Genomic DNA, 27,712 nt, shown 5'->3' on the forward strand with positions numbered 1-27,712 from the left:
AAAAGTCAATAAAAGTACACATTGAGGGGTATACCTTTCAGGAAAAACAGTGGCGGCTTCTAAAATAAGCTGTTAAACCAAAAAGATTTAAGTTTTTAGAAATCAGACAAATCTCTATTGTCACATTACAGACTCTTTGTTAAACACCTCAGCTAGCTTTCAGGTTGTTTTAAGTAACCTCCACGGAAAAGCAACCACAATACTAGGAAGAATCTGTTAAAGAATGCTTTATTAATACAAATACACACAAACTCTAAAGCACTAAGAAATTTAAATATCTATGTCACAGCAAACAGGTGGCAATTCAACATCCAGGGTCGACAGAATGCTTGAAGGAGACTGCAACAGATCTAGAAAACAGGAATCTCTTATTAAATTTCTGCAAATCCTTGAGTCATTGTCCATATCAACATAGACATTAGCTGTCAATCAAAAACTCATGTTTTTCTCTTTGTCAAATCAATCACCTCCATCCCCTCCTGACACACACTTTTTGGAATGTGTCTGTGGCCCCAGAATTGACTTTCATTAGGAAGTAAGTCTTAGAAGTATCTGAATCTCTACTGTTCTTAGAGACCAAAGTAAGAGTTAACAGTCTCACTAACGTAACTTATTAGCACAAATTATCCCACATCAGAACAAACAGAAAACATAATGATGGCTTTGACTACCAGTTCAAACAAAGACCTCAAACCTTCTGCAGTAAGAAGTTATTGTCTATGCTATAGCACAGGTGTTTTGATCTTATATTAGCTTTGGATATAACAGGGAATCATCATTCCAAGCAAGTTTATTATATATGCTTCAACTTATAGCCTAAGAAGATGTAAGTGAGAATTAATCTTTTGACTGTAGTAAGACTATCCAGTTTCCCGAACAACAATTTTACTGGGGCACTTGGGACTAAAAAGCAATACCAATTTAGAGTAGTTTATTTTTCTGAAAACTAATCCTTGTCCTTTGAAGGATAGAAATTACTCACAGGCTCACCTCCCGCACAACCCTGTTCCCACGGTAATGGAAGTGTTATGAAACAAATTGTTTGTAGCCCTTCTAGAATGGCACTTGCTCACTTACCGGATTCCCATGGTGGAGAGGGCATCTTCACAGGTGAAGGGGGGCCCAGCTGAAACAGGTTTTCAAGCTCTCTCTCCTCGTCAAGGATCATGAGAGGCACTCCACTCAAGGGGAGGTGTGCAATCTGGTGCTCTTCAGGCAGGTCAAAACTCTCAAAGTCTGTTACAGAGAGAAAGCGTTTTTGTCAGGACAGCAGTTCTCAGTGTGGGCTGTAGACCCCTTGTGGTCTGAGACCCTTTCAGGGGGTCCATAAGGTCAGAACTATTTTCATGACAATATTCACACTTTTTCCCACTGGGTTGACATTTGTAATGATGGTACCAAGGCAATGGCGGATAAAGCTGCTGGTGCCTCAACACAAATCAAGGCAGTGACAGTAAACCCTATTAGCAGTCTCTGTTCTACATCTTTCTTCACTTGTAGTTTAAAAATGCCAGTTTCACTTAATGTCACTTCGCCATATGCAGTAGAAAGTATTAATTTTATTATCTCTCCATCCTTGAGAAGATGTCTTTTTAATGTTGTGTGATAAAAGTATGCCATAAAGCACTTCCACTGTACACCAAAATATGACTATCTCAAAGCAAAAGGATTTGTGCAATTATCTCAGTTACAAGCTAAAACTAGAGAACTTTTTCCTGGAATACTGTTTTTACTTGAATTAACAACTGCAAGAAATCCCATGGTCACCCAGACCTGGGTGCTTGTCACACTTTTTCTCAAAGGAATGAAAGAAGTCTATCACATCAAGGAAAACTGACAGTCTTTGTTGCCAATGGCAGAATATAAAATGTCAAAATTTTGTCAAAAATTAAAAAATGAGTTGTTTTTTTTTTTGAGACAGAGTCTCATTCTTTCACCCAGGCTGCAGTGCAGTAGCACGATCTCCATTCACTGCAACCTCTGCCTCCTGGGTTCAAGCGATTCTCCTGCCTCAGTCTCCCAAGTAGCTGGGATTACAGGTGCGCCCACCACACGCGGATGATTTTTGTATTTTTAGTACAGACGGGGTTTCACCATGTTGGCCAGGCTAGTCTTGAACTCGTGACTTCAGGTGATCCGCCCGCCTTGCCTCCCAAAGTGCTGGGATTACAGGTGTGAGCCACTGCATCTGGCCAGAAAAAGGAATTTTGGAAAACTTATCTGCAGTCATTAGCTTGACAGGTGTCTTAGACTTTTCTGATGAGATCAGTTGTGATATTAATGTGCTTTTGATATTGTATAATAAAGCATCTCAACATGTGGGTATCTACATATCTCAGTGAATCAGTATTTCTGAATGATCAATGCAAGATAGATGCAAGAATATAAGATACATTCCAAGTGCAAAATAGACCAATGGATTTTACTGTCAAAATATAAAATGCTCATTGATACAGTTTCAGATTCCACATTGCAATTTTATATTCAGAAACAGCCACTTGTGGGTTTTAGTGTAGTGGCAAAAAAAACTATCCACACTTATCTGAAAAGCGATAAAAGATAAAACAGATACGTTTTATCTATTAAAAACGTATCTGTGTGAGGCCAGGTTTTCTTCGTATATTTTAACACATGTAAGAGTGAACATAGAATTTGACAAGAATCCAGTTGTCTTGTATTAAGCCAAATAAAGCAAATTTTCAAAAATATAAACCATGCCATTCTTCTCCAAACTTTTCCAAAACAAAAAATATTTTATGTTAAAAAAAATTACATTAATGTGATTACTTAGTGAATAAATATCTCAAGTTTCTCAGTTTTAATTTTGAATACAGAAAAGACCAGATCACACAAGCAAAAGTGGTCTTCAATAATTTCTAAGAGTGTAAAAGGGACTTTAAAACAAAACAAAAAAAAATTGGGAACCACTGTGTTAGGTAACATTCTTTCTTAAAATCCAAGTACCTTACTTCTTAGCAATTATTTTTAAAAAGTGATTTTTCTGTACAGTAACAAAAGTAGGATTTAATACTGAATTTTCTTCAAGGAGCCGTTTTCTCAAAAGATTAGAAAATCATGGTTTTCCTTATCTTTGTCTGTAGGTGTGAAAGTTCTCTAAAGCCTAAGTACTCAAGAAATAGTCTGCTCTTTTTCAAGCCTGGTAAAATCCAGAAGTCAAAAAGGAATTGAATGATATGTGACTATTTAACTTAAAACCACTGAATTGTAAAGGAAACCATAAACAGACGAAAGACTCCAGAGGAAAGAAGTCTGCAATATAAGGGGAGCTAATTTTATCTACAAAGAGCTCTTTTAAATCAAAGAAAAACACAAACAGGAAGTTAATAAAAAAAGAAAAACTGTAAGTGGCCAATAATCAAATATGCTCACCATACACACAACAAATTTAAAACAATGAAATATTTCTTTTCTGAAAAAGATTAGAGTTTTAAAACATTGATAGTTAGTGAACATAGAGGAAGCAGACATCTTCATCCACTGTAGATGGATTGAACAATTTACACTATTTTGAAGGGCCACTTAGCAATATCTCTTTCCTATAACACAGGATATTGTGGTCTTCATTCTTGATCAATATGCATAAATCTACCTCATTTTCCTCAATGGCTGAATGGTAATTATTAGCACGGATGCACCACATTTTATAATTTTAAAACTTAAACACACAAACCCTTGAACTCAGCAGTCCTTCTCAGAGTTTCCCTCTGGATGTACTCACAAACTTACAACAAGATCATTTCAAGAATACTAATCGTAGAAATGTTTGCAGTTTCTAAAAGCCAGAACAATCTGAATGCAAATTAGTAAAAGAATAACTACATGACCTCTTCGGCTAAATAAAAGGGTAAAAGATCCAGCTCAGAAATCTGTAAGGCCCTCCCTGATCTGCTCCCACACCTCACCTGTATCCTCCTGTATTTTTCTGTAACTGTAAATAGTTACTCTGCCTGTATTTTTCCTACAACCACTTCAGTCTCTTTTCCTACCTCACGATCTTTGCACCACCTTGACCTACAATGCTGTTTTTTCTGGCTCACACTCAAAGTGAGATGACTTGTCCAGCATCTGACTTTCCCTTCAAATTATGGGCTCTCATAGGCAGGGCCCATCTTGTTAAACAGTGTGGCCAGCACCTAATGATGCCTGACACACAGTAGCTTCTCCTCAAATGGCTGAGTAAATTAAAGCTTGAAAAGCTGTTTCCAAAACAGAAAATATTTCAGATACATGTAGCAGGTTGAAGAAATTTGAAAAACACGTCTTCACTGTCTTATGTAGATTTTTCTAACCAAAGAAATAATCCTACCAAAGTACTCTCAGGCATTGCTCAACTTGACATAAAGCTCACTTTCTAAAAGGCTTGTGAGAAAGACTGTCCACAATGGGACTTATTCAATGTTCATGAATACATCTTACCTCCTCTAGGTGATAAGCTTTTACAGACAGGAACAATGTCTTCTACATCTTTGTTCCTATTCCCCTCCTGACCTAAGATGATATCTTGCAAATAATTCCATCAACAAGTACATTTGTCCAAAGCAACCCAGATTCAGACAGTCTCATCATAGTTTTTGGTCATATATTATATTCATAACAAGTTACAGCTGAGCTGAATACGAAGACACTAAAGGCCAAAAGCACTTTTCGCAATTGCAAAAGATACTACCTAGAGGATTGAAGGGAAAGAATTTCTCTATTTCTGGATAGGCATCATCTGAGGCAGGAACAGAGCTTTTTGCTTTAACAGTCTTCTCAGTCATCTGGAACAGCCAAAGAAAATATGGGTTAGTGAGAGTGGAAGTCTTATTAGCTGATTAGTTTTTAAATTTGTCAATTTCATGCTGCCTTCTAAGAAGCCATAATCCTTAGTTTTCATAATTGCACCTAAATATACTTCAAATAATATGATTCAAATGTAATTCGAGTAGCATGACTCAGAAGTTGAAATCTGAAATTTAAGTACCAGCACCTGTCAGCATAAGTGATCAAGAATGCAGAGTTAATTCAGAGCTAATCAATGCAATTATTCAACCTAACAGAGAAGAAAATGGGCATGAATCACCCGGATAGTAGCTAATCATCAAAGCCATTTTTGGCTTATAGGAGTGTGATTTTTTCCACAAGTGTTACCTTAAATTATTTGCTTGGTTAATATTAAAAACAAGTTTGTGTTCCTCAAATACACACACTGAGTAAGAGGCAGCAAGACACTGTCAAGGACTTTAGAATAAACGCCATGGGCAATCTCCTAGTCTGGAGTTGACAGGTCTACTACAGTCTACTACAGAAGGGTGCTACAATGGAAGGTGGTATGTTCCCGATTTATCTCACCTCACATATGCATGCCTAGAACTCCCTATGAGGTTCTCACACTTCGGTTCTCTGTCTCATTGTTTTTGCCATATCTTTGCAATTCCTGTATTTAATATTTTTCTTTAAGTTAATTCACTTTTTAAAGAAGACATCCTTGTCCTAAGTTGCACTACATGTAATTCACTAGCTGTTTCCTAATGCAAATTATACAAAACAGTTATTCAAATTAAGTGTTAATCCACATGCTAACATCTTTCACAGCAAAGTCCTCTCATCTGGGATACACAGACCTGTAGCTTGTGACTCACACAAAGATCAACATGCTAGCAAATTGTCACCTAACAAGCTGCTACTTGCCCTGGAAGGCTAGGAGGAGAATGGCAGCACCTGTGCTATTATAGCAGCACCAGAACCTCTTAAAGCATCTTCTCTCTCAGTATGTATCTGTAAGTAGATATCACCAACCAGTTTCAAGACACTAGTTAAGGACAGGTGAGGCAAAAATATGCATTAGCTGCATCTGAGATTTCCAATCTCAAGGTACCAAGAAGTCCACAAGGACAATCTGAGTCTTCTCTACTACTCTGCATGCTAACCCCTATTTCCCTTCTACTCAGAGGGAAGAAAGCTAGGCAAGGTGATGCCAATCGTCATTTTAAGAGTCAAAAGTGCTTAAGTGTTTAAACAGTGTCTTTATAGCCAACACTTACCTTTTTGGCAGAAAAGCTTGGCTGCTTTTGTTTGAGGGGTCCCTTGGTCTTCACAGACTTTTCTGTAGCTCTGTTGACAGTTCCCAAAGCCTTTCTGGTAGCTTTAGGTAAGGCTGGTGGAGCATCGAACGTTTTGCCAAAACGTGGTGTTGAAACTTGAGATCTCCCATCTACGGCTTTGATTGCTGAAGAAAAAGTCTTACCATAAGAATATTCCAGCAGCAAAATACCTGTACAACTTGAATACTGTGTATATAAACTTGACCTCTCACCCCCAAACCCACCCCCCCACTTTTGGTAATGGCATGGCTATGATAGGCCTAATGGCTGAGATTCAGTATTTCCTTAAATCATCTCATTAAGATATTGAAAATGAAAAAGGGCCAATAACAAACTTGACTCCAATTGCCCAAAAAGTACACCAAACGTCTCGTCCAGCTCCAGGCCACGTCCACAATACCAGTGTATCCGACTGCAGCCTTGTATACTTACAAGGTCCAGACCCCAGCTTCCGCCCATCCTTAGCAGCCACACGGGTGCCTGGTTCTCCATTTTCCTTATCAACATAGATCAGAGTAGCCATTCTGGATTATTCTAAGAATGAGAAATACATATTAGATATTAGGGAAGGTGGGAGAAGCAAAGGTATAGCAACATACCAAACTTTCTATCCTAGGAGTGTCCACACAAAAACAAGAGCTAAACAGACAGACAGTCACGGGCGTGAGCCAACAAGTACTTAATCCAGCTCTCAAATCTTCCAGCCTGAGTCAGGGGCTCTAAGGTCCCGAGGAGCGGACAGTTTCGGGCTGGCACTCATCAGAGAATCGCCGTGGGTCCAGTTCGCAGTCCGAGACCGCGCTCAAACGGGCTCGGAGCCATCTACGCCCCGGGCAGTCCCCCAACCCCAGCCCCAGCCCGCCTCCTTCCCCGCCCGACCCGGCTCACCTAACCACCCGCGACCCTCCCGTTCACTCACGCAGCTCTTAACAGCCACATTCATCTAAGGGCGCGGTGAACGGCCGCGGCGCACTCCCGATTTAAACCACAACTCGCGGCCCAATTGGCTCTTCCGCCCAGGAGGCGGGGCAGGGGGCGTGGTCACCAAGTAGAACCAATGGAAGGGACCTAAGCAGCCAGGGCTCCGCCCCAAAAGCGCTCAAACTTTGTTGCACGTTTTCTGGGAAGAAAAAAGCTAGGATTGTGTAATATTAAAAAATGAATTGAGAGGCTTTTTTTTTTTTGCTCTCCATATTATTAAGCTGCATGGAGTGAGGTACTGACTCAATAACAAAGTTTTATTGCTTTAAGATATTTTTATTTAAATGGCACTGTAGAAAGGATGCAAAATAAATAGAAATATTGTAGAAACGGGGGAAACCACCAATGTTGGGTCTAAAGAATACTAGCAGAGGAGAATTTAAAATTAAGAAGAAACGTAAGTATAAGTACAGATATATCAAACAGTAGCGTTTAAGTCATTCTCCTATGCTTATGATTAAGAACGAACTGATCATTCCCTAATCTTAGTACTATCCTCAATACTTCAGGCTAAGATGCTGTTTCTATTATACCATCACGAATCTGTCTTCGGAACAAAATTATTATTCTAATGAATACATAATGTGGTCTTCCCTTAAAATCCTGTCCTTTGATAGTGATTTATTTTAAACCTCTAACATCTCAATAATATATTAACCAAAGCTGCCTGGGAGGGCTTGGCCAGGGAGCAAGAGAACATCAGAGAGATAATAAAGATATAAAAAAGGAATTCCAATTTCCCAGATCTGAAAAGAAATTTTTCTTGAAAAAGTTGACGACCTTTTCCTGTTTCTATAGTAAAATGGAATACATTGAACAACTACAAGATGAAGGTATAAATTCAAAAGATAAGGCTGACCTGTGTCATTCAAACTCCACTTCCCACAGTTCACCATATATACATTTTAACCTGCAGATCAGCTGAGAGAGAGGAGTTGATTCCATATTACTCTTTCTTTTTTTTTTTTTTTTTTTTTTTTTTTTTGAGACGGAGTCTCGCTCTGTCACCCAGGCTGGAGTGCAGTGGCGCAATCTCGGCTCACTGCAAGCTCCGCCTCCCAGGTTCACGCCATTCTCCTGCCTCAGCCTCTCCGAGTAGCTGGGACTACAGGCGCCCGCCACCACGCCCGGCTAATTTTTTTGTATTTTTTAGTAGAGACAGGGTTTCACCGTGGTCTCGATCTCCTGACCTCGTGATCCGACCGCCTCGGCCTCCCAAAGTGCTGGGATTACAAGCGTAAGCCACCGCGCCCGGCCCCATATTACTCTTTCACAAAAGGCTTAACACTATACCTGACATAGACATGGTTCTCAATATATGCCAGTTCATCATCTCTTCTTCCCTGGCATTTCAGGACCAATATTGATTGAATGATTCATTCATTCACAAATATTTATTGAATACCTATTAAATGCTGGACATTATCCTAGGTATCAAGAAGAAAAGAGCCTAACTTAAGGTGAAGAAAAGAGGAAAGACAGAAAAATATGCATACCTTTATTGTCCCTTCACTGTTCTCTTTCCTTTATCCCCATCCCTTATTTCCTCCTGTATCTCCTAAATTTTACATCATCATATTATCAGCACTCAAAGTGTTAATTTTTGAGACTGAATCTGTACAACACCTATAGCTTCCAAGTGGGGATTCTCTATCTACAGAGGTTTTGGGGTGCAAGGTTTATCTCCTTCAGATGTCTTCTTTTTTTCACCAACAGAAAGCATTGTTTCTCCAAAGGTCACGCAGCAGCTGTAAACCATAACCACCCTCTCTTTGAATAACCACTGATTTCTTACTAATGATGCCCTCAGACCAGCTTTGCTATTCCTATTACTGGAAATACTCAATTGCTAAACCACCCTCACTCATAACAGCATTTAGTCCCTAATCAGTTTCTCCCAATCCTGCTATACAAACAGCAACCCATCCAGAACCAATCCCAGCTTTCCTAGACCTTCCTCAGAACCCTCCAGAGGGACCTCAAGTCTTAGAAAAGATTCAACTCTCTTGTCCTGTGCTTTCTGATTCCTCTTCAAGATGTGCTCTCCTGGTGGTTTTGGCTAATTAGGCCTTAACATTCCTAAGCAAATTTCAGGAATGTTTTTAAGTGGAAAAAAACAAAGCCTGAATGATTCATAGACTCTACTCACTTTCACGTTAATCTCTGACTCTGTTTCTTCATCTGCCCTGTAAAATCACAATTAATATTTATGTTCCTAAACTTTAGGTATTGCAAATTCTTAATACAAAAAAATAGATTCTATTATGTTGGGCTATTTTATTGAGGCAGAAATGGTAGCTATTTTAACTTTTACATTCAAAAAGGATACACGTTATGGGGGGAGGAGGAGAACAACCAGAATAGAAAGCACAAAGAAAAAAAAAACACACAAGAAATTCTACCACGAAAATTAGTTTATGTTCCAGTATTTTACATCACATGTATACTTTTAAAGAAGGGATGGGATAGCATAGATACTGTTTCTCCAAAATGGAAATGGTCGTATTTTTTTCTAATGATAACGTGCCTTATGTTCTCACAGCACCTGGTATTCCTTTCATAGCAACTTTTTACAACTGCTAAATTATCTGAATAGTTGTTTCGGTGTCTTTTGCACGCTGATGTAAATTTGAGGGAAGACACTGTGTTCACCAAATCCCCAGCATGTTGCAGAGCCTGGTACTAATTAGTGCCAAGTTTAACTGCTTTTTTTTTTTTTTTTAGCTGATACTTCACCAACTTCCCCCTTCATTTCATAGTCTCCTGGTGAGGCTTAAGCGCTTGTCTGTTCTGGTCTTTTTTTTTTTTTTTTTAACTTCCTAAAATTCTCCGATTCTAAAAGAAAGCTCCTAAATAGAAGCCAAAAAGAAGCTACCCAACTTGAAACTCCCCACAAACCGGGTAAATAGCGCGATACGCACAGCTAGAGTTCTCGCGATTCCCACGGCGCAAGAGCACTGGAGGCCCCCCTCCGCCCCCCGTCCCGCCAGGAAATTAGTGCGCATGTGCCGATCTTCCGGAAGTTACCGCAGTGGCCGCCGGAAGAAGGCGAAAAGCCGGAAGTAAACATTACGAGATTGGCTTGGATTCAGTCGGATGGACTTGGGGCTAGCTGCGGCGGGACTAGGTAAGAAAATATTGTTAGAACTTGCGGGCGACGGGGATTTGGGGAACCTGAGAAAATGGGTCGAAGGCTCCTAATTATTGGATATGTCTTCATGGGGGTGATGAGCCCTCAGGTGTTGAGGGAGCGAGGACGGGGGACCGAAAAGGAAGCCACTGTCCTGAGACCTATTCATGGCAGACTAGGCCTGCGTCTTCACGGTAACAATCGGGATAACTATGAGAGTGTCGCCTTTGTGGCGGTGCCTCGAAGACCTTGAGCAATCCCCGGACTGCGAGCAGGGAAAGCCGCTTCCAGTACCCAAATTGACAGACTGTATTTCCTCGCCAGAAAAATTTACTTGAGCTTCAGTTTTTCCTGTTAGGTCAAGATGATCCGACTTCAGTGGGGTATCATGCGGGTATAAATGAAAACATCTGTGTAGGTAAAGCGCTAAACAGTGTCTTACGGTAAGCCCTCAGTAAGTGGGAGCTATTACTGTTTTTAGTTGGAGAAAATAGGCCCCTCCACAGCGACGGAAACTAGTGAGTACAACTTGGTGACTATAATACTTTATTCAGTTTTAGTTTTTAATATTTCAGGCCCAGAAACCAATGTTCTTTGGACAGAGTATAACATACTGGTTTAGAGAACTGACTTTGGAATCAGACAGACTTGTGTTTGAAGTCTTTGTTTCTTACTACAATGTGTTCTTGGCTGAGGATCTTACTTCTCAGAACCTGTTTCTTCACTGTAAAATGGTGTTCATCAGACCTATCTACTGGGCTTATTGTGAAGATTAGATGAGGTGATACACGGTAGGCTCAAGAAATGGTAGCTGTTTTAATAAAGATTAAATTTACCGTTGTTTTGCTTCTCTTCGCAGTATATTTAGGCCATCAGTTTATATGTTACACAAATATATGTGGAGGTTTTCTATAGGTCAGACACAGGAGAAGAGAACACCTTTGAGAAGTATCGTAGACCCCCAGGCATCGAGCACTTTCCACTGGGAAAGGGCTTGTGTAAAGGCCCAGTGTCTACAGGGAGCACGGTGTGTTAGAGGAACCAGAGGAACTACAAGAAGGTCTGTAGTTAGTAGAGAAGGAAGCAGGGATAGTTGTAATGGTGAGGCTGGAAGGTAGGCAGGTGCCAGACCATGGTGGACCATGTAGGTGTGTTAAAAAATGTCAGTTTTTAGAGTACGAATGATAAAATCCTTTGGAGCGTCACTTTTTTTTTTTTTTTTTTTGAGTCATAGTCTAGCTCTGTCGCCCAGGTTGGAGGGCAGTGACCCAATATCAGCTCACTGCAACCTCGGCCTCCTGGGTTCAGGTGATTCTCCTGTCTCAGCCTCCCGAGTAGCAAGGATTACAGGTGCACACCACCACGCCCGGCTGATTTTTTGTATTTTTAGTAGAGACGGGGTTTCGCCAGGTTGGCCAAGCTGTTCTCAAACTCCTTACCTCAGGTGACCCGCCTCGGCCTCCCAAAGTGCTGGGATTACACTCAGCTGTCACTATTCATGATGATAGTTATTAGCCACTTGTGGTTATTGAGACTGGAAATGTGATTAGTTTAAATAAGTGTAAAACCCATATCAACTTTTAAAGACAGAGTTGTTTTTTTCTAATTCAAATTTGCAGTTATAGTATGTTGGATATATTACATTAAATAAAATCTTGTAAAAGTAATTTTACCTGTTTTTTTTTTTTAATGTGACTATTGGAAAACATAAAATTACATATGGGACTAGCATTGTATTTCTCTTAGATGGTGCTGTATTGAATTTTTGGACGGTACTGCATTGGAAGATTTTAAGCTTGGGCAGTAGGACATTGTATTAGTCTGTTTTCACATTGCCAGTGAAGACATACCCCAGACCAGGCAATTCACAAAAGAAATAAGTTTGTTGGACTTAACAGTTCCACGTGGCTGGGGAGGCCTCACAATCATGGTGAAAGGTACCTCTCACATGGCGGCAACAATAGAGAATGAGAGCCAAGCAAAACGGGTTTCCCTTTATCAAACCATGAGATCTCGTGAAACTTATTCACTACCAAGAGAACAGTATGGGAGAAACTGCCGCCATGATTCAGTGATCTCTCACCCGGTCTCTCCCACAACACTTGGGAATTATAGGCGTACAATTCAAGATGAGATTTGGCTGGGGACACAGAGCCAAACCATGTCAGACATGATATGATCAGATTTGTGTTTTGAAAAATTAACACTGCAATGTGGAGAATTGATTGGAGGGAATCAGAGGAGACCAGTAAGTAGGAAAAAGTAATAACTTACATTAGGGTGGTAGCAGTAAGAATGGAAAGAAGTAGATGCATTTGATTGATACTCAAAAGGTGAAAATAACGGTTCTTAGTGATGAGACAGATGTAGGGATAAGCTGAAGTACTTAATGTAAAGGGACAGATGGTGGTGTCTTTCATTAAGATAGGGAACAGTAGGAGATTAGATTTCAGAGGGAAGATCATTAGATTTCAGAGGGAAGATCATGAGATTGAATTAAGACTTAATTGAGTTTAAATGCCTCTGGCCTCTAAGTGGAGATGTCAAGTAAGCAATTGGATATATGTATCTGAAGCTCAGATGAAAAGTCTTGAATAGAAAAATACATTGTTCCTTTATTATTTTTTATTTTATAGAAAAATAAGTTGGAGAGCCAGCAGTGTTGTGTTGTGACCATTGAAGCCTTGGAAGTAAATGAGCTTATCCATTACTGGCAGTTTAGAGTGGCTTAAAAGGTGCTGACTGCACCTTGAGGCATCCAACATTAAATAACTGGGCAAAATTTGATGACAAGAGAGGTACAAGAAAAACCAAGAGGGCCAGGCACGGTGGCTCACGCTTGTAATCCCAGCACTTTGGGAGGCTGAGGTGGGCAGATGGCCTGAGGTCAGGAGTTTGAGAGCAGGCTGGCCAGTGTGGTGAAATCCTGTCACTACAAAAAATACAAAACAATTAGCCGGGCATGGTGGCGGGCACCTGTAATCGAGCTACTCGGGAGACTGAGGCAGGAGAATCGCTTGAACCTGGGAGGCGGAGGTTGCAGTGAGCTGAGCCTGGGCAACAGAGCGAGACTCTGTCTCAAAAAAGGAAAAAGAAAACCAAGAGAATGTAGTGTTAGGGAAGTCAAGACATAATATATAAAAAGGGAAGGAACAGAGCTGAAAAATGTCCATTGGATTTAGCACAATGGTCCTTGATGACTTAATGATTTAAGTCTTTTCTTTAGAATGGTAGGGAGTGGAGGGCTAAGTTAGAGTGAGTGAGGTTGAAAGTAGAAGGTGAGGAAATGGAGGCAGTGAATATAGATAACTCTTGAGATGTTCATTCTTAAAGGGGTACAGAGATAGGACCCTCTTTTCTCTCATTAAGAGTTACTGTGTTAGAAAAGTTTGAGACACATACACAGAAAGAGGGATTCAGGATATATATGAGAAAAGAGTCCTGTGAAATTTTAAATACATGTGTGTGTCTCCATTTGTAAATTGGAGTTGAGAGAGAAACAGTGCTAACAGTATATAGAGACCTTGAGGAGGGGAAAGAGACCCTTCCTTACACATACTATAGGAGAAAAAACATATGAAACAGTATATATTATTAGGATGTATTTTTGGTAGTTTGAGTGAATTCATGAAGGCCTACTTTTTACTGTAAATTTGACTTCTTTTCCTAGAGGAGGCCAGATAACCATGTCAGCCACAGTTGTAGATGCAGTTAATGCTGCACCCCTATCAGGGTCCAAAGAAATGAGTTTGGAAGAACCAAAGAAGATGACCAGAGAGGACTGGAGAAAGAAAAAGGAGCTAGAAGAACAGCGAAAATTGGGCAATGCTCCTGCAGAAGTTGATGAAGAAGGAAAGTAAGTACTTAATTTTTTGTATGATCCATTCATTCAAAATTCAAATTCATGTCTACTTAGTTTATTAATTTTTCATCCTTTTCTTTGAGAGGAACCTCTCTTCATCATTTATGTCATTTTTGTTTTTATTTTATCAAACTCATATGCATATGGTTTAATAATGAAATAATGTTGAAGGACTTATAATGAATAGCAACAGTCCTTTTTTACCCTTCCCACCCCTGGCCTGCTCTACAGAAGTGACTGCTGTTAAATCTTTCTATTTTGAGCTTTTCTGGTTGTTACCGTCACATCTCTAGATAATAATACCTACACAATTATTTTAATTAATTGACTATAGATGTTATTTGAACCAAAACTTCTTGTGATAGAAAATTTAGATTACTAACACACATCTCTATTTTCCTTCCTCTCTTGTCCCCCTTCAGTTATATCACTATTCTTAGTTTCTTAGTTAGAAATATTTTCACTCTAAAATAAATTACTTTATTTTTAATTATTCTTTATTATAGTATAGAGATAGCAACCATATTCTCTTCCCCCTACCACTGCAATATTTCTGTTCTTAGATTTTGTATAAGCTACCTTTGTAATTGTAATACTGATTATTTTCCAACTTTATCCTTAAAATTTTTATTTTTTTTTTACTTTTATTACAGAGACATCAACCCCCATATTCCTCAGTATATTTCTTCTGTGCCATGGTATATTGATCCTTCAAAAAGACCTACTTTAAAACACCAGAGACCACAACCAGAAAAACAAAAGCAGTTCAGCTCATCTGGAGAATGGTACAAGAGGGGTGTAAAAGAGGTATGTAGGCAACCTGTATACATCTTCATGGATATGGAGAGTTTAAGAAAATGTAAGAACTTTTAATGCAATACTATTTAAAGTAGAAACAGATAATAAAACCCTTTATCTGGTATTGAAATTCACAGTGCTTTACTATTTTATCTTTGTATTTCTTATATAAATTTTATACTCCTGAAGTCTTTAAACTTTCACATTTATAAATGTGTGGAGACTCTAACTCCTTTTCCTTTTAACAAAGAAATCATTTCACTAGACAAAGTAGTAATGAGAGTCAAAGTTATTTCTAACTTAAGTGGTTAAGACATTTTGTTTTTCTTTATATATATTTATAGAATTCCATAATTACTAAGTACCGCAAAGGAGCATGTGAAAATTGTGGGGCCATGACACACAAAAAGAAAGACTGCTTTGAGGTAAGTTCACCTTTGAAAATTTTGAAAACCGTTGTCAGAGTCTTTCTTTTTTCTTTGTCAGAGAGCTTACTTCTCTTTTTCTGAAATCACCTATGTTTAGGTACAAGTTAAATAAAAATTAGTTTCAGTGGAATTGGTTCAACACCAACAAAATTTTCTGCTGTAAGACAGTATCCTTACACATACTATAGGAGTGGTGAAAAATTAGTTTCAGTGGAATTGGTTCAACACCAACAAAATTTTCTGCTGTAAGACAGTATCCTTACACATACTATAGGAGAAAAAACATATGAAACAGTATATATTATTAGGATGTATTTTTGGTAGTTTGAGTGAATTCGATAATTGAATAGATCGTAAAGTGCCCACTCTGTAAAGGTTGTATGAAGTTTTCCTTTGGGCCATAAGCACTTAGGAAAAGATAAATTAAAAGATTATAGGAAAAGACTAAATTAAAAGATTAAATCTTACTCTGTTTTTAGAGACCTAGGCGAGTTGGAGCCAAATTTACAGGTACTAATATAGCGCCAGATGAACATGTCCAGCCTCAACTGATGTTTGACTATGATGGGAAGAGGGATCGGTGGAATGGCTACAATCCAGAAGAACACATGAAAATTGTTGAAGAGTATGCCAAAGTTGATCTGGTGAGCAAAATTCCCTGCTTTCCTGGGGTTTTTAAAGAATCGTCCTTTTGCTGTATCTCTAGCAGCTCTACTTTTCAAATCTTGAAGCACTTTAAAAATGGTAGCATTTTTATGATAGTAGTAGTACTACTGTATAGGCTACCTTTATAAGTGTAATACTGAATAAAGGAAATAGTGTGCTAGCCATACTTGCCAGCAGTTTCTTCTTATTTGATTCTTATATCGTCCTTTACTCCCTGACTTAGCTAGCAAAAGATATTGGAAACATGAAGACAGATTAGTGTCCAAAGCTTTTGGTTTTGTGAGGTTAGAAATGCATGGCCCCAAGCTATAGCTTGCCCACGAACCTATTTTATAGTTGCCTCCCATAGCATTTGGGAGTAGTAGAAAGGGAATGGATAATTTGTTTCAGAAAATTTTATTTTATTTTAAACCAACTTCAGTTTTTACTGTTATGATTTGATCTATTCACCCTTATTCCTTTGAAGTCATAGTCACACTGCCTTTTTTTTTTTAATTAGAGGTATCATTTTAAAATTATAAGATTTCATATAAAAATCTGGATTTTATCTTTTCTTGAACATTGTAATATATGGTAACCCCACGCCTGCCTGGTAAGAGTCAGTCATCTAGAGTTCTGTGGCAACTGCTTGTTTTTGTCAGGGCTTGCTCCCTGCAATTTATTACTGATGCCATTTGGCTCAGTTTACATTAATGCCTGGTTCAAACACTGTGTAACTCCTGCTCTTCGTAGAGTAATAGGTCTAGGGCTACAAGGAATCCCAAAGAGATAGGTTTGTTCAGTGACCTTTTCTGAAATAAATTAATTTAAAGTTATTCATTTTAAATATATAAAAATTTAGGTGGTAACTTGAATGTTGTAAGTAAAATTTAAATGTTTACTTTTTCTTTCTTTTTTTTTTTTTTCTTTTAAAGGCAAAACGAACATTGAAAGCCCAGAAACTCCAAGAGGAATTAGCCTCAGGAAAATTAGTGGAACAGGCTGTAAGTAATGAAAATGATCAATAAAAAAAGTTTCATTTCTTTTAAACAAAGAAATGAAAATTGAAACAAGAATTCATTTTATAGCTCTTCAGTTAAAGAGGAAGAGAGAAATGCTGTTGGGGGAGAAATAAAACTGATGCTTTGTATACAGTTCATAGTAATATAAATTGATGCAGTCAGTTTGGGAACAATATTGCCACTATTTATATTTAGACACACACAGACATACACTTACTTTTTCGAGTTAAATTATTAGATCTATCATCCTAAAGAATTTTCTAGAGTTCAGAAAAATCATTATGCATAAAGATAGTACAGCATTTTTCACAATAGTAAAGAAATTGAAATAGCTTAAATGTCCAGGAACAGGGAATTGGTTAAGTGCATCTGCATGGTATAATGCTGCTTAGTTCTTAAAATGGCATTTTCAAGACTTCATTGACAACACTGGTTAACACTTGTATTTGAATAATACATGAAAAGATAGTATAATATTATCACACAGAAAAAAAGACCAGAACACTAGTTTTTATTTAATGTAGAATTTATGAATTTTTCTTTGTATCCTTTTCTTTAGTATTTTCTGCATTTTCCACAATGAATATGTATTAGTTATATAACTGGGAAAAACATTTTTTTATATGAATGAAAGGTCTATTGCAGCCAGTTTTTTTTTTTTTTAAATCCTTGTCAACAGAGTATATTATGCATATTAGAGTTGTCAAGTTTCTTTTTAACAAATCTAGGCACAGATAAATAGTAAACATTTATAGTTTTTTAGTTTAAGTTTCTAAAAGGGACTCAACCACGTATAAGTAACAAAGCAAACAGAACTTGAAATAATTACTAAGTAAGCAGTTGCCAAGTTACTAAGGTAACCTATCAGGCAAGTTAACATCGTAAGTTACCAGATAGGTGTTTAAAATCCATCTCTGGCTGGGCGCGATGGCTCACACCTCTAATCCCAGCACTTTGGGAGGCTAAGGCGGGTGGATCATCTGAGGTGAGGAGTTCGAGACTAGCCTGGCTAACATGGTGAAACCTCATCTTTACTAAAAATACAAAAATTAGCTGGGTGTGGTGGCAAGCACCTGTAGTCCCAGCTACTCGGAAAAATCGCTTGAACCCAGGAGGCAGAGGTTGCAGTGAGCCAAGATCACGTCACTGTACTCTAGCTTGGACGACAGAGCGAGATTCCATCTCAATCAGTCAATCAATCAATAACAAAATCCGTCTCTGCTTCATGAGAGATACATGCTCTTAGACAAGTGAATTTGCCAGCCGGGTGTGGTGGCTCACGCCCATAATCCGAGCACTTTGGGAGGCCGAGGCGGGTGGATCCCAAGATCAGGAGATGGAGACCATCCTGGCTAACACGGTGAAACCCCGTCTCTACTAAAAACTACAAAAAATTAGCCAGGCGTGGTGGCGGGCACCTGTAGTCCCAGCTACTCGGGAGGCTGAGGCAGGAGAATGGCGTGAACCCGGGAGGTGGAGCTTGCAGTGAGCCGAGATCGCGCCACTGCACTCCAGCCTGGGTGCAGAGTGAGACTCCTTAAAAAAAAAAAAAAGAATTTGCCTCTCTGAGCTGCATTTTAGTATGTCTGAAATAGAAATGACAACATCTACCCCCAGGAAGCTTATATACATATGACATAGTAAACACTGGGTAATTAGTAGCTATTATTGTGATTATTTTTATTTATTTCTAACTTTGGGAAAAGATACAGGGCCGGTTTCTTTTGTTCTAATATATTCTCTGTTGTTTGTTGTAAACATAGTGTAATTTATTTCCCCAGTAAGGATACTTAATGTAAGGGGCTAATGATTTTTGCCCACTTGGATGCTTGGATTTTTTTTTTATTATTATTATTATTATAATACTTCAAGTTTTAGGGTACATGTGCACAACATGCAGGTTTTTTATGTATGTATACATGTGCCATGTTGGTGTGCTGCACCCATTAACTCGTCATTTAGCATTAGGTGTATCTCCTAATGCTATCCCTCCCCGCTCCCAGGATGCTTGGATATTAAGATGAACCACATACAGTAGATTTAGAGACTTAGCTGTCACTATAGAAATGTATGTAAATGTCTTTAGTGAACTAGCAAATAGTGGGAACTCAAAAAAATTATTTTTTACAAAATATTTATATTTCTGATTTTGAAAGTAACACATATTAAGTGGAAAAAAATTAGAACATTATATAAAAAAGAAAATATCCCTGTGTTAATTATGAACATTTTAAAGTAGGCCTTTCCAGGTCTCTCTTGTCCACATATACCTGTTCATGTGTGCTAGAATACAAAATGTTTCTTACATGAATCCATTTTTATATATTCATTTATTACCTTCTTTTTAAATTTAACAACATAGAGTACAATGGGAATGTGTTTTCTGTCTATATTTATAGACGTATAGCATCATTTATTTTTGTATGAATTCACATGGCTCAAAAATTAAAACAATTTAAGAAGATGCACAGTGAAGTCTCTCCACCCCTGTTTCTATCCACCCTAACACTAAACTTCCCCTCGCCCCTTGTATATGTGTGTGGCTCCTTTCAGACTTTCTTGAATAAATACAAATACATATATATACTCTTATCCCACCTTTCTCTCCCCTCCCTTTTTTTTAATCAAAAAAGTTAGGAAATGATACATACTTTTCTGCCTCTTGGATAGAGTCACCTTTAATGGCCGTTCGGTGTTCCATGGAGTGCAATAAATTATATAACCAGTGATCTATTAATTTGATTTTTTCCCAGTGTTTTGAAAAAACATTGCACATATACAACACTGCACATCACATTCTTATACATCTTTATATAATTGACATGATACTAGGATAACCTTCTAGAAGTGTATTTCAGTGAGTTTGTATTTCTAAAATTTTTATGACATATCATTTAGCCATCATTCAGAAAAGCTATGCAGATTTATGCTTCCGACTATATAGTATATATACATATACGTGTTTCTATATCTACTCACTAATGCTATAATGTATTCTTTTTTCTTTTTAAGTATTTTTAATCTTTGAAGCCTTTATGAAGGGACATGATGAAATACCACGTTAGTATAGGCATTCTGTGGAGTTAGAAAGTATTCTGACCAATTGCTAGCGAAGAAAAGTGTATCCTTGTGACAAGGAGTTTGGCCTCTCCTTAAATTACAATATTGTGTCACTTGTAGATTTTTTTCATTGCCCAAACTTCACTTTGGCTGTGAAGACATGAACCCAGTAACATTTTCTTTTTGGACTTACTAGGAAACTAGTAACGTTTAATGAATACAGTATATCTGAAGACTAATACATTTAGAAATTAATATTTTTTGGGTACTTTGGTCATCTTAATCTTCCTGTTACCATTTTGTGGTTATAATCTTAATTAAAATTCTCTTGAAATTTGGTGGCTTTATAGACAGTGTAATAAAATTATTCACAATGGCACTCTTGTATTCAGAATTTTTGTGCTCATTACAACTGAGAAATGTGAGAGTTTGTTCAGTTAGAATTAAGTTTTATTAACTATTTTTTAAGTGTTAATTGGATTAAGTGGAATGAAATTACGAATTATTTTTCTTCTTCCATGATGCAGAATTCTCCAAAACACCAGTGGGGAGAAGAGGAACCAAATTCTCAGACGGTAATACATATTTGCTGTCTCTGAGTATATGTTAAATTTTTAAATTTCTGATGGCTAATAATAAATAACACTAATAATAGCTTTTAAAGAACACAAGTAAATAAGGGTTTGGTTAAAGGGAAAGGAAAAAAAAAGAACTACATGCTGCTTTTTTTTCTTGTTTTTTTTTCCTTCCTCTCCCTCTTTTAGGAAAAAGATCATAATAGTGAAGATGAGGATGAAGATAAATATGCAGATGATATTGACATGCCTGGACAGAATTTTGACTCCAAGAGACGAATTACTGTCCGGAATCTCAGGATTCGAGAAGATATTGCAAAAGTAAGTCTTGTCAACTCAACATACATATTTGAAAAATACTTGTCTTCCCAGCATAAATTTTATCAACTCTGGGTAGCATATGGATAATATAGTCAGAGTCATTGAAAGATAAGGTTTCTTTCTGTTTTTTTCTCTTCACCTGTACCCCAGAAATGTATACACACATTTAATCATGTTCAACTCCTCCAACTAGTCTGCTGAAATTTTTTTGCTGTGAGTAAACATTAATTTATTCTTTAAATATTTTTTTCTTCTAGTATTTGAGGAATTTAGATCCAAATTCTGCCTACTATGATCCAAAAACTAGAGCAATGAGAGAGAATCCTTATGCCAATGCAGGAAAGAATCCAGATGAGTAAGTATCAAATTAAATGTACAGATTTCAAAATGAGGGAAAGTTAATTGTTTTCTGACCTGACCATAGATGGTGTTCATTTTAATTCAGATTCAGTTTTACGAATTAATTTTCCTTAAATCAATCTGAAACATTTTCTTTATTTGTATTTACAGAGTGAGTTATGCTGGAGATAACTTTGTTAGGTACACAGGAGATACCATTTCAATGGCTCAGACACAGTGTAAGTGTCTCCTCTATGTCAAGCCATTTTATATCAGCTCATAAGACGTTTGGGATTGTTTAAAGCTTGTTTTCAAGAAGCATACAATAATGCAGCTGCCAACTCATTAAGATGTTTTGAATTACTCTAGTGTTTGCGTGGGAAGCCTATGACAAGGGATCTGAAGTGCATCTACAGGCAGATCCTACAAAGCTAGAGCTGTTGTATAAGTCCTTCAAAGTCAAAAAAGAAGATTTCAAAGAACAGCAGAAAGAAAGCATCCTGGAAAAGGTAATTTTAACCAAAATGCTAAAGAAGAACTTCTGTTAAAGAGAAGTTACTAGTTAATAAGCATTAGTTTTACATTTGGAAAATAATGCAAAGACAGCCCTCTTAATCCATGAAGAATAGTCCTTTTCTTCCTTTCTCTTAGGCAGATGGTATACAATTTTGTATGAGCTTTTGCAGCAAAACAAGCTACCTCAAATCTTAGTAGCTTAAAATAAACATTTATTATTTCTCACAGTTGGCCGAGTCTCCTGGTCTGGGCTTGCTCAGCTGAGGTTAGATGATGAACTAAGATGGCCTCACTCTCGTGTTTAGCAGTTAACAGGCTAACTGTCCTAAGGGGACCTCTTCTGGGACAGCTCATCTCCACCCCATGTGGTCTTTCATCCTCTAGTGGGGTAGCACAGCTTTTTAAAATGGCATTCTTGGAGTTCTAGAGAGTGGCAGCAAAAAGTGTGCTGTGGTACATAAGTGCCTTTGCTTGCATCACATTTGCCAACTTCCCATTGGTCAAAGCAAGTAACATGGCCAAGCCCAGATTCAAGGGATAGAGAAAGACTTCGTCTCTTGATGGGAAGAAAAGCAAAGCCCTGTGGTGAAAGGGCATATATACAGGGATAAGAGGAATTTATGGCCATCTTGTAACTTACTGTATTCAACAGATGAATAGCAACTGAGACATCTTCTATTTGCCTCAGAAAAACTTTGTGGCTTTTTTTTTTTCCTACTGTGCTTTCTATAACAAAACCCAGTAAAGAATGTTCCCTTTCTTTCTGATTAGAAATAAATGTTTTCCTGGAAATTTAAATGCAAATCAGGTTGTAAAATGTATTGAATAATGTCCAATGTCCTTATAGTATGGTGGCCAAGAACATTTGGATGCTCCTCCAGCTGAATTGCTTTTAGCCCAGACTGAAGACTATGTGGAGTACTCAAGACATGGGACAGTCATCAAAGGACAGGAGCGGGCTGTTGCCTGCTCTAAGTATGAGGAGGATGTGAAGATCCACAATCACACAGTATGTGCTAAACTGGAACAATTTTGTGTCCTTGTTGGTTTTGCTCTGTATTGCATTTTTCCACTACAACTTTATTAGCTAACCGTTTGTATGCTCTGTGCTTTAAAAAAAAAAAAAAAATTTTAAGTGTGTTTCATGGAATTTTTTCAAAAACAGAAAAATTTTGAAGGAATACTATGTTCATCTATATACCCATCATCTAAATTCTGAAATTTTTAACATATTGCCTTATATGCTTTGTCTAGTTGTATATGTAAAACACTGTTTTACATATACATGTAAAATACACATATATACACACATATAGTTTATGTATACATTTGACTGAAACATTTGGAAATTATATATATCATGACATTTTATCCATAAACGCTGTATCACATGTCTCCTTAAAATGAGGATTTTCTTCTCTATAACCACATCGACATTATTGCACTTTAGAAAATTAACATTAATTCTATATCACCTAATATCTAGTCATTAATCACATTTTCCAAAATATACAGAAAAATGCCTTTAACACCTATTTTTTGTTTTAGTCAGAATTCTTTTCAAATTTCTTTTGATCATTATTTGGTTATTATGTCTCTTTTCTAGAGTGTATCTCTTCATTTTCATGACGGTGACCATTTAACAGATTAGGCCAATTAGTTTGTAAATTGTCTCATTTTCTGTATTGACTGGTTCCTAGTAGTGTTATATAACTTGTTTCTCTATCCCTGTATGTTTTATAAATAGGAATTCAGGTCTAACGGCTTGATTGGATATGTTAAATATTTTGACAAGAATATTTAACAAGTAATGTAGTATATTCATTCATATTGCATTGTAAACATCATAAAGCATATATTGTCCTTTGCTGTTCTCTTGAAGTAACCAAACGACAATTGTCTCTCTTAGCTGAGGGTCAAAAACCTAACTCCCTATAGGAGCCAGACCAGTGATCATACATGAGTGAAGTGAGCCAGGCAAATTGTACAAACTGGAGAACACAAGCCCTATCTAATGGGGCATCCACTGTTCAGCAACAGCTGATTATTACCAAGTGGTTATATAGGCCCAGAATTTCCCACTCCTGCGTTTTTCAAGAGAAGTCAGATATCCTAAATTTTTTTATAGGCTTTTGGGAATAGAATTTAAGAGTTTTGTAACTACAGGTCCTGCTTCTCACACTTCAGGTCAGACTACCTTCTCCCTGTTAGCCAGCCTTGAATCCCCATAATTTTTCTCCTAAATTACCTTTAAAGGGCTGTATTATTTTATACTCCTATCAACAGTATACAGAAGTTTCTAATTTCAGCTTCCTTTTTAAGCTCTTTAATTTCTCTCTCTACAGCATATCTGGGGATCGTACTGGAAAGAAGGCCGATGGGGATACAAATGCTGTCACTCTTTTTTCAAGTATTCCTATTGTACTGGAGAAGCTGGGAAGGAGATTGTTGTAAGTAATTGTCTTTGGTTCTTAAAGGTATAAAACAACCGAAGCTCCTAAGTCAAACTAAAACATACTGTCTCATGTTTCAAATTTTAATTTGTTCTTAGATGATTAGTAACTATGACACTCAACTCAAATTACATGTATTTCCCACAGAACTCTGAAGAATGCATTATAAATGATATAACTGGGGAAGAATCTGTGAAAAAACCTCAAACCCTCATGGAGGTAAGTTGATAATCATTTGTCCTGAATTTTTAAGTCCTGGAGGGAGGGCTTTAAAACCTGCGCCTGAGTTGTTTTTTTTTTTCTTTTGAGACAAAATCTCATTCTGTCACCCAGGCTCGAGTGCAGTGCACGGTCTGGGCCCACTGCAACTTCTGCCTCCTGGGTTCAAGTGATCCTTGTGCCTCGGCCTCCCAAGTAGTGCACCCGAGCTTTGTTTTCACATAATAACACTGCATTACAATCCTCCCTTTCAGCTGCATCAAGAAAAACTGAAAGAGGAAAAGAAGAAGAAGAAAAAGAAAAAGAAGAAGCATCGAAAGAGCAGTTCAGATAGTGATGATGAAGAAAAGAAGCATGAAAAATTGAAAAAGGTAATTTGTGAAGTCTAAATAGTAAAAGTGACAAGTAACAGTATTCTTTGTTTTTTGGGTTGTTTTTATTTTTTTGAGACAGGGTCTTGCTCTGTTGACCAGGCTGGAGTGCAATGGCACGACCTCAGCTCACTGCAACCTCTGCCTCGTAGGCTCAAGCAATTCTCCTGCCTCAGTGTCCCAAGTAGCCGGGATTACAGGCACATGCCCCCATGCCCAGCTAATTTCTGTATTTTTTTATAGAGCCAGGATTTCACCATGTTTCCCAGTCTGGTCTCAAACTTCTGAGCACAGGTGAACCGCCCACCTCATCCTCCCAAAGTGCTGGGATTGCAGGCATGAGCCACCGCTCTTGGCCAGTATTATTTGTAAAGGCCTTTATTTGTAATGGCCTATGATCTAGTCCTGTCTCCAAATGCATTTTTAAAATGACGAAACAAGCCTAGAGTCTGAGTGATTTGCTCAAGTTATATTAATGGAGATATTGTGAGGTGTAGGTATTGCCTTCTTCTTGGAGTATTTAGTAATTATGACTAATGGACAGAAGAAATGTGCATTATAAAGCATTTTAGAGTTATTGGCATGTTGACCAGAATTGCCTTCTAGCGCCATAATTTGTAAGCTTCGGCAAGTCCTTGAGAAAAGTCAGAATTGTAGTCTCTACCAGAAGCATCATTTGTGAGCTTGTATCAGTAAAGTGAACCTCATTTAATTTTTGTTATTAAATTTCTTCAACATTTATTTAAAATGTTATAGAATGTTTTGTGCTCTATAAAAATATCATATAAGTCAAATAGTGATTAGTTGTAGCTTGACAGTAGAAGGGCTGACTCCAAAGCTCTTTCAGGCAATCTGCGTTTTTGATAGAGCAGTTCATATTCAGTTGGGGTCTGTTGGTACTCTGCCACTTTTGAAGAAAAGACATCTGATGTAGAGCTGTGATATGGATTTTATTCCTCTCACTATAGGCACTGAATGCAGAGGAGGCCCGCCTTCTTCATGTCAAGGAGACCATGCAGATTGATGAGAGGAAGCGGCCTTACAATAGCATGTATGAAACTCGGGAACCTACTGAAGAGGAAATGGAGGCATATAGAATGAAACGTCAGAGGCCAGATGACCCCATGGCCTCTTTCCTTGGACAGTAGTAACTAGTCAGAAGACCATCCAAGATAGATGCAGCTGATACATTCTTTTCAGCTTTTTATTGATGATTGTAGATAGAAAAATCCTTGTTTATTCTTCCTGCTGCCTGGCTTTAATAAATATTTCAGATGCCTCACAGTAAGTTAACTCCTTTCCATACTGAAGAAACAAAAAAGAAAAGAAAAAGAAGAGGCACATGAAGTGTGCTTTTGGGAATAGAATTTAAAACTGGATTAAGATTTTATTTTCAGTTGTTTTTTGTTTTTTGGTTTTGTTTTTGTTTTTTTGAGACAGAGTCTCGCTTTGTCGCCCAGGCTGGAGTGCGGTGGCGTGATCTCGGCTCACTGCAAGCTCCGCCTCCAGGGTTCATTCCATTCTCCTGCTTCAGCCTCCCTAGTAGCTGGGACTACAGGCGCCTGCCACCATGCCCGGCTAATTTTTTATATTTTTAGTAGAGATGGGGTTTCGTCGTGTTAGCCGGGATGGTCTCGATCTCCTGACCTCGTGATCCACCCGCCTCGGCTTCCCAAAGTGCTGAGATTACAGGCATGAGCCACCGCGCCTGGCCTATTTCCAGTTTTATGTGAGTCATGTGTAAAAAAGCCTTGGCTCTCTACCTATTAAGAATGTCTCTTTCTCTACATTTATTAAACTTCAAACTTTATTGCTTCGATTTTTGTAGCCCTATATTTAGTATCAGCACACCTTGGTTTTGAGAAAAAAACAGGGCTTTGTTTTTTTAAAATAATTACTAGCAACTCTGTGACTATATTTATTTTTATTTTTTATTTTTTTTAGAGACAGAATCTTGCTATGTTGCCCAGGCTAGAGAGCAGTGGCTTTTCACAGACACAGTCATACTGCCCTGCAGTCTTGAGCTCAAGCGATTCTCTCTCCTTGGCCTCTGGAGTAGACTAAATGTGTTAGTCTTTGAATGGAAAACAACTATTTTCTCACCATTGGGTCAATATTGACTAATCAGTAGTAGGTCTTTTACCATTCTGGACATAAGCCTAGATGTAGAAATCCTTTCCTTTATCATAGAGGATATGGTTTACGTTACTGTTTGTTTTCATTGTGATTGCCCCTATGTAACAATCATGAATATTAGATTTTTTAAATTGTAGAATATCCTAATGTTTATAGCCAGCAGCTGTTACTTTGTTTGTAAACTTTGCAAAAAACCAAAACCTGAAGTTGGTTTATTGAAAGAATTATAAGGATAGCTTGTAGGGATATTAGTAATAGATTGCCATGATCCTGAAGCCTCTTCTCAGAACACTGTGAAGATAATACTGACAGAGTGGAATCAGTGAAAACAGCCTAACAAAACCTCTGACATCAGTATGTCAACTTTTAACAGCCCACTGGCTTTTCTAAACTACCAGAAACCACCTGTAGGATACTGCGTTAAGTCAGCATCTCAGAAATGGTGGTGTGAGTAACTGAGTCAAATTGTCAAGTACTTTGGATATGCATAGTGTCTAGCTTTAGATTGGTATGAAATTAAACAGCAATGCAAATAGATTAATTCTTATTTACTTTAAGAATGAAAAACAATGTTCATTTTCCTACCCAAACAGGGTGGTTCAACATAAAGGCTGATGTTGTGTCTGTTTTGTATTTTATCTTTTGTTAAAGATAGATAAATGACAATACTTAACTGTGAGTGGTTTGTAGCATTATTTCTAGTATTTGGCAGAAAAGGTGTTTATGGGACAGGGAGGGGAACCTGGATTAGC

At 37.8% G+C, this 27,712-nt stretch overlaps 2 protein-coding genes across 9 annotated transcripts; one reads left to right on the plus strand and one right to left on the minus strand.

Moving 5' to 3' along the window:
- Positions 1-212: 212 nt before the first annotated feature.
- On the minus strand, positions 213-10,086 carry PTTG1 (PTTG1 regulator of sister chromatid separation, securin). Of its 5 annotated transcripts, XM_055285385.2 has the most exons (7): positions 10,007-10,055; positions 7,024-7,224; positions 6,537-6,638; positions 6,045-6,229; positions 4,688-4,781; positions 1,078-1,236; positions 213-350 (listed from the first exon to the last, which is right to left on the minus strand). In XM_055285385.2, the coding sequence occupies exons 3-7, from the start codon at positions 6,625-6,627 to the stop codon at positions 271-273; spliced, it is 609 nt and encodes a 202-aa protein (XP_055141360.1). In that variant the 5' UTR covers positions 6,628-6,638; positions 7,024-7,224; positions 10,007-10,055; the 3' UTR covers positions 213-270. The 5 variants fall into 5 exon arrangements, with proteins under 5 accessions (XP_055141360.1, XP_063499220.1, XP_055141361.1 ...); XM_063643150.1 differs by lacking the exon at positions 7,024-7,224 and having other exon boundaries at positions 10,007-10,086; XM_055285386.2 differs by lacking the exon at positions 10,007-10,055 and having other exon boundaries at positions 6,993-7,125.
- SLU7 (SLU7 homolog, splicing factor) lies at positions 10,062-27,639 on the plus strand. 4 transcript variants are annotated; one of them, XM_055285381.1, is made up of 16 exons: positions 10,062-10,212; positions 13,886-14,071; positions 14,731-14,884; positions 15,220-15,300; positions 15,783-15,947; positions 16,884-16,952; positions 20,558-20,605; positions 20,795-20,926; positions 21,184-21,281; positions 21,437-21,504; positions 21,635-21,774; positions 22,629-22,790; positions 24,127-24,231; positions 24,382-24,453; positions 24,708-24,824; positions 25,793-27,639. In XM_055285381.1, the coding sequence occupies exons 2-16, from the start codon at positions 13,902-13,904 to the stop codon at positions 25,970-25,972; spliced, it is 1,761 nt and encodes a 586-aa protein (XP_055141356.1). In that variant the 5' UTR covers positions 10,062-10,212; positions 13,886-13,901; the 3' UTR covers positions 25,973-27,639. The 4 variants fall into 4 exon arrangements, with proteins under 4 accessions (XP_055141356.1, XP_055141355.1, XP_055141357.1 ...); XM_055285380.1 differs by having other exon boundaries at positions 10,153-10,629; XM_055285382.1 differs by lacking the exon at positions 10,062-10,212 and adding an exon at positions 10,610-10,633.
- The last annotated feature ends 73 nt before the right edge of the window (positions 27,640-27,712 follow it).

The sequence above is a fragment of the Symphalangus syndactylus genome, chromosome 7 (assembly GCF_028878055.3).
Source record: "Symphalangus syndactylus isolate Jambi chromosome 7, NHGRI_mSymSyn1-v2.1_pri, whole genome shotgun sequence".
NCBI classification, from domain to species: domain Eukaryota; kingdom Metazoa; phylum Chordata; class Mammalia; order Primates; family Hylobatidae; genus Symphalangus; species Symphalangus syndactylus.